General features: G+C 46.6%; 2 protein-coding genes across 3 annotated transcripts in view; one reads left to right on the top strand and one right to left on the bottom strand.

The window, feature by feature from the left end:
• MYLK3 (myosin light chain kinase 3) overlaps positions 1-6,343 on the top strand; it is a 22,486-nt gene extending 16,143 nt beyond the window's left edge. Inside the window, 4 exon segments of the mRNA XM_048516188.1 lie at positions 48-176; positions 1,107-1,259; positions 2,558-2,690; positions 5,134-6,343. Coding sequence (XP_048372145.1) covers positions 48-176; positions 1,107-1,259; positions 2,558-2,690; positions 5,134-5,205 — 487 coding nt within the window. The 3' untranslated portion in view covers positions 5,206-6,343.
• ORC6 (origin recognition complex subunit 6) lies at positions 5,847-14,534 on the bottom strand. Of its 2 annotated transcripts, none has more exons than XM_048516189.1 (7): positions 14,378-14,534; positions 12,246-12,375; positions 11,410-11,573; positions 10,152-10,241; positions 9,545-9,657; positions 8,439-8,513; positions 5,847-6,702 (listed from the first exon to the last, which is right to left on the bottom strand). In XM_048516189.1, exons 1-7 carry the CDS (start codon positions 14,440-14,442, stop codon positions 6,575-6,577), a joined length of 765 nt encoding a protein of 254 aa, XP_048372146.1. In that variant the 5' UTR covers positions 14,443-14,534; the 3' UTR covers positions 5,847-6,574. The 2 variants fall into 2 exon arrangements, with proteins under 2 accessions (XP_048372146.1, XP_048372147.1); XM_048516190.1 differs by having other exon boundaries at positions 12,246-12,370; positions 14,378-14,515.
• Between the last annotated feature and the right edge of the window lie 48 nt (positions 14,535-14,582).

Raw genomic sequence — 14,582 nt, forward strand, 5'->3', positions numbered from 1 at the left:
TACTGGTCAGGCGGAATATTCTACTGGTTTTCTAATTTCCGGTTCAGGTACAAGCCGCGCGAGAAGCTGAAGGTGAATTTCGGCACACCGGAATTCTTGGCTCCTGAAGTGGTGAACTACGACTTTGTGTCGTTCCCCACGGACATGTGGAGTGTGGGCGTCATCACTTACATGCTGTGAGTAAAACATTCCCAGAGAGCAGGGCACAGTCATGAAAACATGACCTCTGTAGGATGATATTTCATACAGCAACCCTGCCAAAAATGGCTGCAGGATCACAGTGGGATTACTGGGGAGCAGATAATGGGGTGAGGGGGCATGTTAGAATATAACAGTGATGGCGAACCTTTTCGAGACCGAGTGCCCAAATTGCAACCCCAAACCCACTTATTTATCACAAAGTGCCAACACGGCAATTTAGCCTGAATACTGAGGTTTTAGTTTAGAAAAAACAGTTGGCTCCGAGGTGTGCGTTACTCAGGAGTAAGCTTGGTGGTAGTCGGTGGCTTTTCTTTGAAGCAACCGTGCAGCGGGTGAATCACGACCCTAGGAGGGTTTACTCAGAAGCAAGCCCCATTGTCAGCAACCGAGCTTACTCCCAGGTAAAGGATCGTGCTTTAGTTCTTCGCATGAAAATCTGTGGGGTTTAACAGCGCTTAACAGGGTTACCTACACTGCCTCCCCAAAACTAGGTCTTAGGTTTAATGCTAATAATCGAGCCCAGCGGCCCAGGCCAGCCTAGATGTGTGTGTGTGGGGGACTCTGTTTGCGTGTGCCCACAGAGAGGGCTCTGCCTCCTCTGGCACCCGTGCCATAGGTTCACCATCACTGCAATATAGCAATAGCAAAGCTACATTCATCGGTATGTTCTGTTCTCCATGCCGACAGAAAGGTAGCTTCTCAGGGAAAAGTCTGAAATATCTATGCATAGGAGTGTTCAGGTTTGGCAATCTTAGGTCTTACCTTTTCTGTGACTCTTTTGAGGACCCTTTAACCTTCTGCCCAAATGGGGACCCTTTGTCAAAACACAGCCTGACTGAAAATTACATTACATACAAGGGGAGGAAGTATTTTCATTGGAGGGTCTCCTTTTTTAATTGTTTTAGGCTGAGTGGTTTATCACCTTTCCTGGGAGAAACAGACACAGAGACGATGAATTACATTGTGAACTGCAGCTGGGATTTTGACGCAGACGCATTTGAACAAGTGTCGGAGGAAGCAAAAGACTTTGTTTCAAGACTCCTAGTGAAGGAGAAGAGGTATGGGGCCTCTTCTTCAAAATTATTTTCAGCCCAGGCTTTTATATCCCCCGTGTCCTCCATGAGATACTGCCAGTAGGACTTTCTTGAAGCTCTGATCAGAGGTGGGATCCAGCAGGTTCTCACAGGTTCCCGAGAGTAGCAGTAGCGCGCTCCTCAGCAGTAGCGAGCAGAACTTGAAGCAGTCTAGCTTGGGAGGTTGCACCGGGCGCGCGTGCGGCAGCCTTCGCCTGGCGCTCGCATCTAGATTTCCTGCCCAAGGACTGGCGCAACGGCTGCGTCCTTGCCACAGCCCCACTCAGCAATGCCCCGCCCCTGGAATGCCCGGCCACGCCCCCATCATGCCCCGCCCAGCCCCATTGGCGCTACGCCACTGTTTGAATCCCACCATCATGGGAACCTGTTACTAAAATTTTTGGATCCCACCACTGGCTCTGATTGAATTATGCCAACACTGAGCTAGCTTTTCTGGAAACAATTTGTGGTGTTGCGTCTTACTGCATTCTCAGCAATGTGCTTTATGGCAGCTTTGCTGCAGTTTTGCAGCACTTTGGCCCCTTCCGCACAAGCAGAATAATGTGCTTTCAACCCACTTTCAATGCGCTTTGAGACTGTGCGGAATAGCAAAATCCACTTTCAAACAATTGTGAAAGTGGATTGAATGTGCTTTATTCTGCATGTGCGGAAGGGGCCTTTGAGTCAGCAGACTGTGCCCCGCTTTTAGGCAGAGTCAGTTGCTGTTTTTCCAATCTTATCTTCATAGGAGGAGTTGGCCTAAAACACAAGGTGTCATAAGATCAGTGTTCTGTTGTCTGCCCCAGTTTGAGTTTTCCCTTATCCTTCCAGATATAGGTCCCACCTGACTTACAGATAAGATCTTATTTACTCTTGTTCACACAAACACACGTCATGTGACTCTTCCCTGTATGCTTAAAGACTGGAACCTTACTCTGCAAACGGACTCTATTGGAACAGTGAAGTGGTATGAAAGAAATTCTCTAGTGTTACAGCCATGATGGCCCATTCACATCTGCAGAGCATCACTTGTGAAAATCAACCCATGGTGTTGAACAGGTGGCATGGAAATTCAATTTCCTTAAGCTGGCAACCCCAAACGATCTCTTTCCACCTGCTTTTCCATTTCTTATCAGCACTTCATGGGGTTCTATAATAAGCAGACCCGGTTAGCTGAAAATGGCCACCATTTCTTTCCAAAGACTCAACTCGCTAGAAAAAAACAGCAGCAATGATTTTACAGGCTGCCCGTCTACAAGTCCTCTCTCTTCCTAAATTCACAGCGGCAGGATCAGCGCGGCAAATTGTCTGAAACATGAATGGCTGTTGGACCTTTTTGGCAAAGCCCAGAAATCGAAGGCCCACTTGAAGTCTCAACTGCGGCTGCAGAATTACATGACTCACAGAAAATGGAAGGTAAAGGTGACACTGGATTCCAGCTGTTAGCACGTACAGCTTGGGAAATTCCTTAACACCTGGCGTGTGTGTGTGTGTTGGGGGGGCAGAGGTTGGGGACAGCGAGTGAGGAGTTTAGCAGGGATGTGATGTTATAGAAGCTGCCATTCACTCCAGGGGAAACGGACCTTCGTAGTCTTCAGATAGGCTGTAATTCCATGAGAGATTGAGGACTCCCCTGGAGGGTGGCAATTCTAGGCTGAGTGCTGTAACATTTAGGCCCCTTCCGCACATGCAGAATAATGCACTTTCAGTCCACTTTCACAATTGTTTGCAAGTGGATTTTCCACATAGTAAAATCCAGCTGCAAAGTGGATTGAAAGTGCATTATTCTGCATGTGCGGAAAGGGCCTTAGTCAATGAACTAACTGAAATCATGAGATGGCTTAAGAGGGTCTCCACCTATCACATCTTCAGCAGCATCGGCTTGTGGTTCTCAAATGTTTTCAGCTGGGGTGGGGTAGTGGTGAGGAGCAGGTGGACTCTAATCTGAAGAACCGGGTTTGATTCCCCACTCCTTCACGTGAGCAGCGGACTCTTATCTGGTGAACTGGATTTGTTTCCCTGATCCTCAACATGATGCTGGGTGACCTTGGCCTATTTCCAGTTCTTTTTGAATTCTCTCAGCCCCACCTACCTCACAAGGTCTTGTCCTGCATACAGGCTGCTTTCCTTCAGTCGCACAGGGGAGATCCTTGTGTTGCCAGTTGCTGCCAATGCAACGTTTTTCAAAATCTGCACAGCCAATCAGATCTCCAAGTGACCTACCAGCCAAAACTCCTGTCCGCTTCCTAAGAACACCTGGTAATGGCAGGAAAGGACGTCACAGGTCACTACAGTGCCCGTGGGCATCATGTTGAGGTCTACATATGAATGCACCAGCTCGACTTTCAAAATGGCCCCTGTGCTATGGCTATGTACTGGCTCTTATGCAGAGAGCCACCAGGGAATTCTAAGTCATATATGCTTTGGAAGCTGTAAGGTTCTCCTCTGTGCATTAGAATCTGTCTTCTTTCAAATTGCTGTATTTCTGGGGCTTCCAATTGCCTTGGTCACAGCCCTATAGTAACCCCCAAAAGGAGTACTGGCAAAAGAAGGAACCTGCTCTATAAAGAAAGAAATGTTGTGATTTCCCCTGCGGGGGAACTGAACCATCATTCCGCATGGTGGGAATAACAAATATCGGACAGCTGCATTTTTCCCTTTGATCTTGTCAACACCTTGAATCCTCAAAAGGTTGTAACAGACCGCAGGGCAGCCACACTTAAGCGAATGACACGCCGGCTCTTGGATAGAGTTTGCAGCAAGTATGATACAGGATTATGAAGCTCCTCCAGGGCTGAAAGATGGGATACGACTGTACAAATAAATAAAAATAGATTCCTTCGTGCAAAGGGAGTATACAGGGCTATGACCCTGGCCAAAATAGCCAAGGTCTACTTTCTGGAGTGGAATTGAGATGGTTTTTGTTTGTTAGGACTGCCAGCATCTCTCCCTCATGGTTTGCAGGAATCACCCAATGCTTTATTTCTTTAGATACGTATACCCCAGACTTCTTATCAATGGGGACCTCGAACAGATTACATTCTTCTCCCTTCCTGTTTTATCCTTACATCAACCCTGTGAAGTTTGTTGAGCATGCGTGACTGGCACAAGGTCGCCCAGCAAACTTCCGTGACTCTGATCTGGAGAACCGGATTTGATTCCCTACTCTTCTACATGAGCAGCAGACTCTTATCTGGTGAATCAGATTTGTTTCTCCACTCCTAGATTCCTGCTGGGTGACTGTGGGCTAGTCACAGTCCTTTGGAACTTTCTCAGCCATACCTACCTCACAAGGTGTCTGTTGTGGGCAGAGGAAGGGAAAAGGGTTTGTAAACTGCATTGAGTCTCCTTGGTGCAGTGGTTAAGAGCAGGTGCACTCTAATCTGGAGAACCAGGTTTGAGTCCCCGCTCAGCTTGAGCTGTGGAGGCTTATTTGGTGAACCAGATTAACTTGTGCACTCAAATACACACCAGCTGGGTGACCTTGAGCTACTCACAGCTCTTTGGAGCTCTCTCAGCCCCACCCACTTTACAAGGTGTTTGCTGTGGGGGTGGGAAAGGAGCTTGTAAGCCCCTTTGAGTTTCCTTACAGGAGAGGAAGGGGGGTAGAAATCCAAACTCTTCTTGAATGTATGCCTGAGATCAATGTGCCGTTTGCACATAGATCATAAATACATCTAGATAAATAAGGTGGCTTGTCACGTTTATTACTTGTGTTTTAGGAGGCATTTGATGATAACATTAGATATATAGTGGGTGATAATGGATTGAAGGTGAAGAATCTTTGGGCTCACAGTGGAATTGACCACCACTCTGGCTCTCAAAAGTAATGCCCCGCTGTCTCTCTCTTCTTTTGCAGAAGCATTTCTATGTGGTCACTGCTGCCAACAGACTAAGGAGATTCCCAAGTCGGACTGAGAACCCTGCATAAGCTGCGTCGGGTGAAAACCAACGGACTTGATTGATTTCAGCAAGAGTCCCATTCCTCCCTATTTGACAATAAACCCTTTTTCTTCTCCATCTCATTAGCCACAAATATGCTCAAGTCTGTCTTCAGGCCTAACAGGATAGAATGGGATTCTATCTCACTTGATTGGAAGTCAGTTCTGTTTGACAAAGTATCACGGGAAAAGCTTGAAATATGTCAAACATATTTTCCTTTCTCTAATTATACCATTTTTTTTCTTGAACGAAACTAAGGATTTTGTCCTGGTAGTGAACCTTAGCATTTGACGGAAGGTATCCCCAAGGAATGGAAGACAACTCCTATGGTGATTTTGCTGGGCTGTTCTCAGATATTCACCGTGAAAACAGCAAGTAGGGTATGATGAAATAGATCTGCTCTTTTTGGCATTCTTTTGCTACTATGGCTCTGTTCTTGTTTTTATTTGCCCACGCTGATCCAATACACTACAGCAGGGTTCTCTAACCTTGTTGAGGCCGGGGACACTATTTTGGCTGCACGACTCATTGCTTTGATCATTCGGGATGTTTCGACATTGCGGAGGAGCGGCACAAAAGCAAAATTAAATCTCAACCTCTGATATTTGCAAGGAAAGAAAGAATGAGGACTTAAAATGTATAATAAAATTTATTACTGTTTCTCTAGAAGAGGCAAGTCTACACAGACAAGGTAGAAAGTCGTCAGGAAGACAGAAGATTTCAGATGACGCACCGTATTTATAACGTAGTCTATTGTTGTTTAAAATGGCTAAAAATCTATAGGTTAAAAAATTTCCAGTGTCAAATGTCACTCTCCCTGTACGTCCCTGAAGTCTTTGGAGAGTTAGAAGGGACAGTTAATAGGTGACTAATTCTTGTGTTCACATTTGAAACCAAAATGTGGTTGGTTCTGGTTCTAAGTCTCTTAAATGTAAGCAATTTCTAGCGAAGACAACAGACTTTACTGTAGCACCAAATCCCAAATCTGGCAAGGTGATCTAGGCTGCGTATTGAGAATCTGGTCACATGGGAATCGGCTTGCTTAAAGCAACAGAAACTTGAGGCGCTTTGAAAAGCGTCTGTGAGGGTTTCAGCAATAAAATAAGATGGTTTGTTGAAGCCTTAAATGTTTGTTCAGGTGATTCACATTTCGGGAGCCTGCAGTTCCAGTCTTTACAGAAGACAAGGAGCTACATATCTCCCCCAAGAAGACAATACTCACAATTGTAGTGAGGTAGGACAGCACCTAGTTGGGGAAGACTAGGAGCCAATGCCTTAACAGGTTGATAGAAACAGGCAACACTGAAACACATTTCAAGCTAAACCCCCCAAACCGGCTGCGTTCTGACACATTCAAATCAACTATCATCCTGCTGCGATTTGGCAGCATTTTCCAGAATCCTCCGCTTCCATTCTTCGTAGTCGTCTTTGGGCGCGTCTGTGCTTTGCGGGCGCTTGCGAGGTGTCTTGATTTTGGCCCCGACGACTGTTGTAGAAAACAAAAGACACTGAAAAGGCGCTCTCATGTCACTGCAGTCTTGAGAACAGACACAACTTTTCCAGCTGTCGTGACCAATTAAAAACATCCTTTGATAGCTGGGGTTTCTGTCTATAGTATACAGGGAATTCAAATGAGCAACTGAGGCATGGAATGAGCTCAGCTTGGGTGTGTGTGTGTTTGTCACTGGAGGGAGTTGGTTTTGGCTCATCAAACCAATCAAGACTCATCTCACTCAATCAAGACTGCTGAGTTGTGTACAGTTGTGTTCAGTTCATGGCCTGCAGAACATTTCCCCCTTCCTTTCAATTGGATCCAACATGACAGAGCATTTAATATTGCACACCCAACAATCCTGTGTATGTATTGTCGAAGGTTTTCATGGCTGGAATCACTGGGGTGCTGTGTGGTTTCCGTGACCAATTAAAAACAATTAAAAGATCCTCTGAAGATGCCAGCCACAGATGCAGGCGAAACGTCAGGAGAGAATGCTGCTAGAACACGGCCATACAGCCCGGAAACCACACAGCACCCCAATCCTGTGTATGTTATACTGAGTCGCATGTAAATACCCATGAGCCTAGGTCAAATATGCAGAAATGGTGTCTGTTTTTCCTGACCGCCACCTATTTTGTGCCACCCTTGTAGTAAACCAGAGGATTTGGCTCAGCTTAGAGCACTTTGCTTTAGGTCCCTTCTGCACATGCAGAATAATACACTTTCAATGCACTTTGAAACTAGATTTTACTGTGCAGAATAGCAAAATCCACTTTCAAACCATTGTGAAAGTGGACTGAATGTGCATTATTCTACATGTGCGGAAGGGGCCTTTGAGAACTTTACAGCCTCATCCAAAAGTGGGTGGGAATCACAGCTTGAATTCTGCATGGCTTTGCACCAGTGCTTGTCCCCTCTGTTGTGAAAGGGGGACCCCCCGCCCCATGTCCAGAGACCCCTCAGCTCCACAGTGGCAAGTCACGGAAATGGTTGCTGCTGTGAAGATATAGTGGAGTCCGACTGGATGCCAGCATGGGGAGGGGGACAGGCTGGGGTGTTCCTGGGGGTGGAGCTAACTATAGTCAGCTTCCACGTGGGCTTCCACGCTGTGGGTGCCACAGCCAGTGCCCTAGACTTACACCACCCAATTGATGTAAGTCGCTTTAGTCCCATGGACGGCTTTTAGGCAGTTGGGGAGGTTTTTTGTTTTTTCAGCCACCCCATACTGCCTCAAAGCCCTCTGGAGGCAGTGGTGCCGTCGCCAGCTACCTCGGGCTTTGGATGAAGCTGCCCGAACCTTCTGCTAGGACAGTGATGGCAAACCTTTTCGAGACCGAGTGCCCAAACTGCAACCCAAAACCCACTTATTTATCGCAAAGTGCCAACATGGCAATTTAACCTGAATACTGAGGTTCTAGTTTAGAAAAAAAAACTGTTTGCTCTGAGGCACGTGTTACTTGGGAGTAAGCTTGGTGAAGCAACCGTGCAACGCTTCAATCAGTGAATCACGATCCTAGGAGGGTTTACTCAGAAGCAAGGCCAGCCTAGATATGTATGTGTGGAAGGGGCGTGGGTGATTTTCCGCTCCCCCCACATGATGAACTCTGTGCGCGCGTGCCCACAGAGAGGGCTCTGAGTGCCACCTCTGGCACGTGTGCCACAGGTTCGCCACCACTGTGCTAGGACATCCTGCCTTACTGAAGATGAATCTAGCGGATGACACTTACTGTGTTCCTCTCCAAGGCATTCCTGCAAAGTCTTCTGGGGGTTCGTCGCTTTGGCGGTCAGCTGAACATTTTCACCTTTGGTAAGAAAGGGGACAAATTCCTTACCGGGGCTCATGATACCTTGGACTTTGAAGCAACAGTTCAGACTACAACATCCCCACTTGAAAAGTCTTGTGGCAACTGTTATGAATGGTTTTGAACCCCAAAAGCCTCTGAGTGCAGCTGCAATCCAAGAAGTCGTGGACCCTCCGTGGCTGGTGATGTGAGAGCCGGGAACTGCGATTCTCTAGTTTGATTGCATCTCCCGAACATAGGTCACAGCTGCGGCCGTTCGCTCGGGCGCAGCTGTGAGGAGTGTTAAAATAAAAGAATAGCTGACAATGCGATTCTCAAAAAACCCACCCTGCGTCCAATAGGGTGGGTGAGGGGCGGGTTAGACCCAAGTTAGGGGCGGGAACCGTGTGAAGTTTTATCCCGCACTTCACCTATGTTTATTGGCTCATGGGGAAAGGCCTAGGAATGCCAAATATTCTAACAGAAGTAATAGTGGTCTGCGTTGATATGTGGCAGTTTCAGATGCAGCTTTTCCACCGGCTTTTTGGGCAGCTGCCCCACAGCTATGGGTCTCCACCTCCGTGTATGCTGCCACTAGACTGAACTCTCCTAAGCAAATAAATCTAAAAAATAAAACTTTCCATAATCCAAAGAGCTTATAAGTAAGGCTGCAACACTTAGTCAATGAATTGATGTTTAAGTGCTCTTGATTAATTAGATAGCAATTTTTAAAAAATAAAATTTATTTTAATGTAACTTCTTTAAAAAAATCTCCAGGTGGCAGGCACCTTTTTGGAGCACACGTTCCCACTTTGGAGAAAAGATTTCTTACAACAGCGTGTCGGCATGTTATCTAAAAAGCAAAAAAAATTTGCTTGTTTCTTTTGAAACACACATGCAAATCTACACGGCCGTAACTCTGATAGAATTACTTGCCTACGATATACTAACTCAAATGACAGTCCTGCTCATAAGAAGTAACCTCTCTGAAGTAGCATTTGTTGCTGCACACACCAGAAACAGGTTGGGGCTGGGAGGGGCGAAATACATACCGCTGATCTGCTGGCTTATCTTCTCCAGTTGGCTGCAAAGGCGGTCGAAAATGGCTTTCTTCACCCCGGATGTGGCCACCATCTTGCTCTTATCCACTTTCACCTTCAAGGATCTGCCAACAAAAAGCCAAGTGATTTTTTTTTTAAAAGACAGCAATCATTTTACGCCATTCTACAGAACGGAGGAGGCTGGCACAATAGAAGCATCTGTACTCTGCAGGCAGAACATCCCAAGAAAATGAGGAAAAACGAAGATAGCAAAGTTTTTTTTTTTCTGAGGATCATTTCTGGGGTTCAAAGAAGCCTCAGAAACTTTCCCTCCTTCCTGCCTCTCAATTTTGGGGAAGGATGCCCCCCTGTGGCAAGACTGCCACTCCTGAACAGTGTTACAAGAGAAAGGTTGGCATGCTGAGTTTTTGTGGTTCCAAGGTCAACGAACAAGCCGTGTAGACTTGAAGTCTCCCTCAGACATCAGAAGCTAACAGACAGCACAAAGATCGTCACTTCCAAAAGATCCCACAACTGGCCTGTTTATCTCAACTGAGTACAAGGAAAGCCCCCCGGTACCGAAGGCAGCAGGAAGAAGTGGAAAAGGGGTCAACTTTACCGGCAAGCCGTTAACAGTGCAGCTGTTGTGAATAAGGGTTTGGACAAGTCGAGGTCAGTCTGTTGAGATCCAGGCAGGCTGGATTCGTACCTGAAATGCCGAACGCGAATTATGAGACTGCAGTTGTTTTAACCATGTTCTTGAATCCTTCCCCCCTCCCCCAACATTCCCCATAAGATTTCACAGTAGGGTTTGCCATCATATTTCTCTGACAAAGGGGACGTTGACTCACAAAAGCTCAAATTGAAATCAACGTTATCAGTCTTTGAGGAGCCAGCGGAATTGTTTTATTTCATTAAATGCCACGCCTCCCACCTTTAGCTGCAGCTAGCGTTTCCAGCTCTGGGTTAGGAAATATGGGGGTGGAACCTGAGGAGGGTGGGGTTTGAGGAGGGGGAGGGACTTCAGTAGGTCATAATGCCATAGAGTTCACCTCCCAGAGTGGGCATTTCCTCCAGGTGAACTGATCTGTCGCCTGGAGATCAGATATAACAGTGGGGGATCTCCTGACTGGCAATGCTAGCTTATCTTCGTTTAAAGGAGAAGATAAAAGGAACAGGGCTTCTAAGGCAAATAGCAAAGTTTCCACCCAAGCCTCAGGCCTAGCATCTTTCTATGACAAATTAAACACTTCCTCGCTTTCAGCGAGCAAATAGGAAGAATGTAATCCCAAAGTTGTTTGCAACTTCTATAGTACTGCTGCCATATGATTGATACATCATATACTGGTTCTCCCTATCTGATTTTATCCATGCATTCAGCAACCATTCTAGACTACACTCAAAGAGACGCTGGATTGTTTAAACTCAATTTGAACACTGCCTTGAGCTTTGCTGCATTCTCAGTTTCCTTGAGTCCAACTTCCTGTTTCTTATGGGTCTTTTTCCAATTCCACAAGTGTTGCTCCCACTAGTGGTTGATTAATGTAACACCAGTTTGTAATCAGCTTAAAAACCTGCAGATTTAAACTGTAGGTTTTTCAACTTGATATAAATTGGTGTTATCTCAAACTGGTCACTAGAGGGAGTGAAACATGTGCAGAACTGTCCCCCTCTCTCAAGAAACAGGAAGTTAGACTCACGGAAACTGAGAATGCGGAAAAACCTTTGTATGTCTGAAAAGAGAAATTCTGAGCATTCCATTGACTTGACTCTTAACAAGCAGTTAAATCTAAACAATATTTTTTTAAAGTCAGGAATCTAGCCACCACCACCACCCAAATCTAAGGATGCATATTTCTCACTTCAACATCCCTTACCTCTGCAGTATTTTGGAGGCCAAGTTCACTGCCTCTGGGCAACCAAACTGAACAGCCAAATCTCGGATGCCAACACTGGAGTGCACACCAAGCAAGCTTTCAAACGACCTCAAGCAGCTCTGGTACGCAGCCTTATTCAAACCAGAGAGTTTCACTACATAGCTCTTCAGGAGAAAGACAAGCACATAAATGAATGACACTTCGGTATCTTCCAGCTTGTGAACAGCAATTGGCCTGGTCCACTAGGGTAAACGGCAATCTCTTCCAGGCAATCATCACACAACAAAGTTTAACAAAAGGAGGTTTATCTCCCCCCACCCCCCAATCTGGACCAAAGCCTTTAATAACAGCTATTTAACTATTTTTGTAGACCATCAATTTGGATGAGGGCAGTTTCCTTCCAAGTCAATTATGTATTGCAAGCTTGTTCTCGATAGCGATACACTCTTCCTGAAACCAGACCAGGCAATTTTTAGCTTAAGAGAGAGAAGGCCGGCTGCAGCAGTTCCGTAGCTCAGTTGGATGGATTCAACTTAACAGGGGTGCTTGCCGCCAAGCTTACATCTCCCCGATTTTTCCACTATTCAAGCTCTAGTAGTTATTTTAACCTTAACAGCAACAGAGCATGCAACCCATCATTTGACAATGCAATCTGCCTCCATGGTATATTCTCATGTTAAAAGGCTTTTAGCACCCACGGAGAAGGCAAGAAGGCTTGCACAGTTCTGGAAAATGTGCTCAATTTAGCAACGGCACCAAAGGATTCTGTTTCCACACGGAAGCTGATTCAACTGGAATGTAGACAGGACAAAATATAATTTAAAGAACAAGCTTACTTTGTCCACAGGGTGTTTCATGAAGCTTGCCGCTAAGTCCAGGCAGATGACAGCATTGCTTGTAGCCGTCATCTGGACCAGCAAGGTGGCGCATTTCACTTGAGAGAGCCGCAAATATTCCTCAGCTTTGCTACCAATGAACAAAGAGAAGAAGTTATCAATCAATACCTGTGGCATCCCTGAGCTAAGAGGATGAACTTCAAACATTTTTGAGAGCCAGCATGGTGTAGTGGTTAAGGCAGGGGTCCCCAAACTTTTTAAACAGGGGGCCAGTACACTGTCCCTCAGACTGTTGGAGGGCCGGACTAAAAAAAACTATGAACAATTCCTATGCACAAATGATTGTAAAATGTTTGATTTCACCTTTCAGCCTTTCTGTCATGGTCTATTTTTAGAACAGTGACCAAAGTATGTCAAGTACAGGGTGGGCTCCAAATATTGTTGGGGAGGCTGTGGAATACCTTCCGCTGTAAAAAAAAAAGCAGAACTTTCCCAATGAAGCATTCCATCTAACCCAGGATTAGGTATCTTCCTGGGTTCTTTCCTCCCTAGCAGCCAGCGAGTGATTCGCCAGCCTGGCTGATGCCAATGGGAGTGAGGCGGAACAGAAAGCCTGAGAGCAACACATGGAGTAGCCAAGAGGGAAGGGCGGAGCAGGAGTTGCCACGTGTAAGGTTTCCAACTCTGGGTCAGAAAATTCATGGAGATTGGGGGGTGCCATCATGTAACTGCAATCAACAGCCGTTGGGGCCGGTTCCTCCTCTCCCTCGAGCCCCCACTGCACATGAATGGAGCCATCGCTGCCATGCCTGGCGGGCCGGATAAATGCCTTCAGGGGGCCACATTTGGCCCCCGGGCCGTAGTTTGGGGACCCCCGGGTTAAGGGCAGGTGGATTCTAATCTGGAGAACTGGGTTTTACATTCCTGCTGGGTGACCTCAGGCTAGTCACAGTTCTTCAGAACTCCCTCAGCCCCACCTGCCTCACAAGATGTCTGTTGTGGGGAGAAGAAGGGAAAAGGAGTTTGCAAGGCCGCTTTGAGTCTCCTTACAGGAGAGCAAGGTGGGGAATAAATCCGAACTCTTCTTCGTTCCCCCCTTTCTCCAGAGATCTCAGAGTAGTTTTATCTGAACAGCAATCCTGCAAATGACATCAGGCTGAAAATGTAGAAGCCAGCTGGCAGTCCAAGGTCATTCATCCATCACTGGAATGTGATCCTGACTCTACAGCAATTCCACTGGCTACTGATCCACTCCTGAGCCCAGTTCAAGTTGTTGATTTTGACTTTTGAGGCTCTACATGCCTTTGGCCTGCCTGGGAATATTCCTGCCTGGGAATTAAGATCACTGTCCTGGCAATCAAGGTGGGTACACCAAACATGGTCTATTCAGCAGCAGCCCCGCAACTATGGAACAACCTCCCCATAAAAGTGTGCCTGGTTCCCTTTGCAGGAGGCAGAGGAAGGCGGTTTTACCTAGAACTGCATTTGGTTAAGCTTACTAGTAGTCCTCTGTTTCTGACTTTATATTGTGGCTTTAAGAACATAAGAACATAAGAACTAGCCTGCAGGATCAGACCAGAGTCCATCTAGTCCAGCACTCTGCTACTCGCAGTGGCCCACCAGGTGCCTTCAGGAGCTCACGTGCAGGAGGTGAAAGCAATGGCCTTCTGCTGCTGCTGCTGCTCCTGAGCACCTGGTCTGCTAAGGCATTTGCAATCTGAGATCAAAGAGGATCAAGATTGGTAGCCATAGATCGACTTCTCCTCCATAAATCTGTCCAAGCCCTTTTTAAAGCTATCCAGGTTAGTGGCCATCACCACCTCCTGTGGCAGCATATTCCAAACACCAATCACACGTTGTGTGAAGAAGTGCTTCCTTTTATTAGTCCTAATTCTTCCCCCCAGCATTTTCAATGAATGCCCCCTGGTTCTAGTATTGTGAGAAAGAGAGAAAAAGTTCTCTCTGTCAACATTTTCTACCCCATGCATAATTTTATAGACTTCAATCATATCCCCCCTCAGACGCCTCCTCTCCAAACTAAAGAGTCCCAAACTAAAGAGGCTTTAGGTTTCTAATGTATTTCAGTCGATGTGTTTTATCTGTGTCGATCTAACGATCGCTTCAGCCCCTACCTGAGAACTCCGGGTGTAGCGACGCCCATCCTGGCTGCCAAGCGCTGGATCATCGTGTGCTCCATGGACACCCGGGTCGCTACCAAGCCGGAACTGATCCTGTTCCCGCGCGCCCCGCACTCGCACAGAACATCGCCCACTCCGATTGGCTACATTCAGCCCTGAAGCCACGCCCCCTTCGAACGCTAGTCCCGCCGGCCACGCC

Source organism: Sphaerodactylus townsendi, linkage group LG14 (genome assembly GCF_021028975.2).
Source record: "Sphaerodactylus townsendi isolate TG3544 linkage group LG14, MPM_Stown_v2.3, whole genome shotgun sequence".
Taxonomy (NCBI): domain Eukaryota; kingdom Metazoa; phylum Chordata; class Lepidosauria; order Squamata; family Sphaerodactylidae; genus Sphaerodactylus; species Sphaerodactylus townsendi.

Excerpts from the sequence above, each read along its gene's own strand:
- ORC6 (XM_048516189.1), bottom strand. The coding sequence starts at position 14,442 with ATGGAGCACACGATGATCCAGCGCTTGGCAGCCAGGATGGGCGTCGCT. Across the intron at positions 11,574-12,245 it reads TGAAACACCCTGTGGACAAA|AGCTATGTAGTGAAACTCTC; the intron begins GTAAGCTTGTTC and ends TTTCTCCTGAAG. Across the intron at positions 9,658-10,151 it reads GCACTGTTAACGGCTTGCCG|ATCCTTGAAGGTGAAAGTGG; the intron begins GTAAAGTTGACC and ends TTTTGTTGGCAG.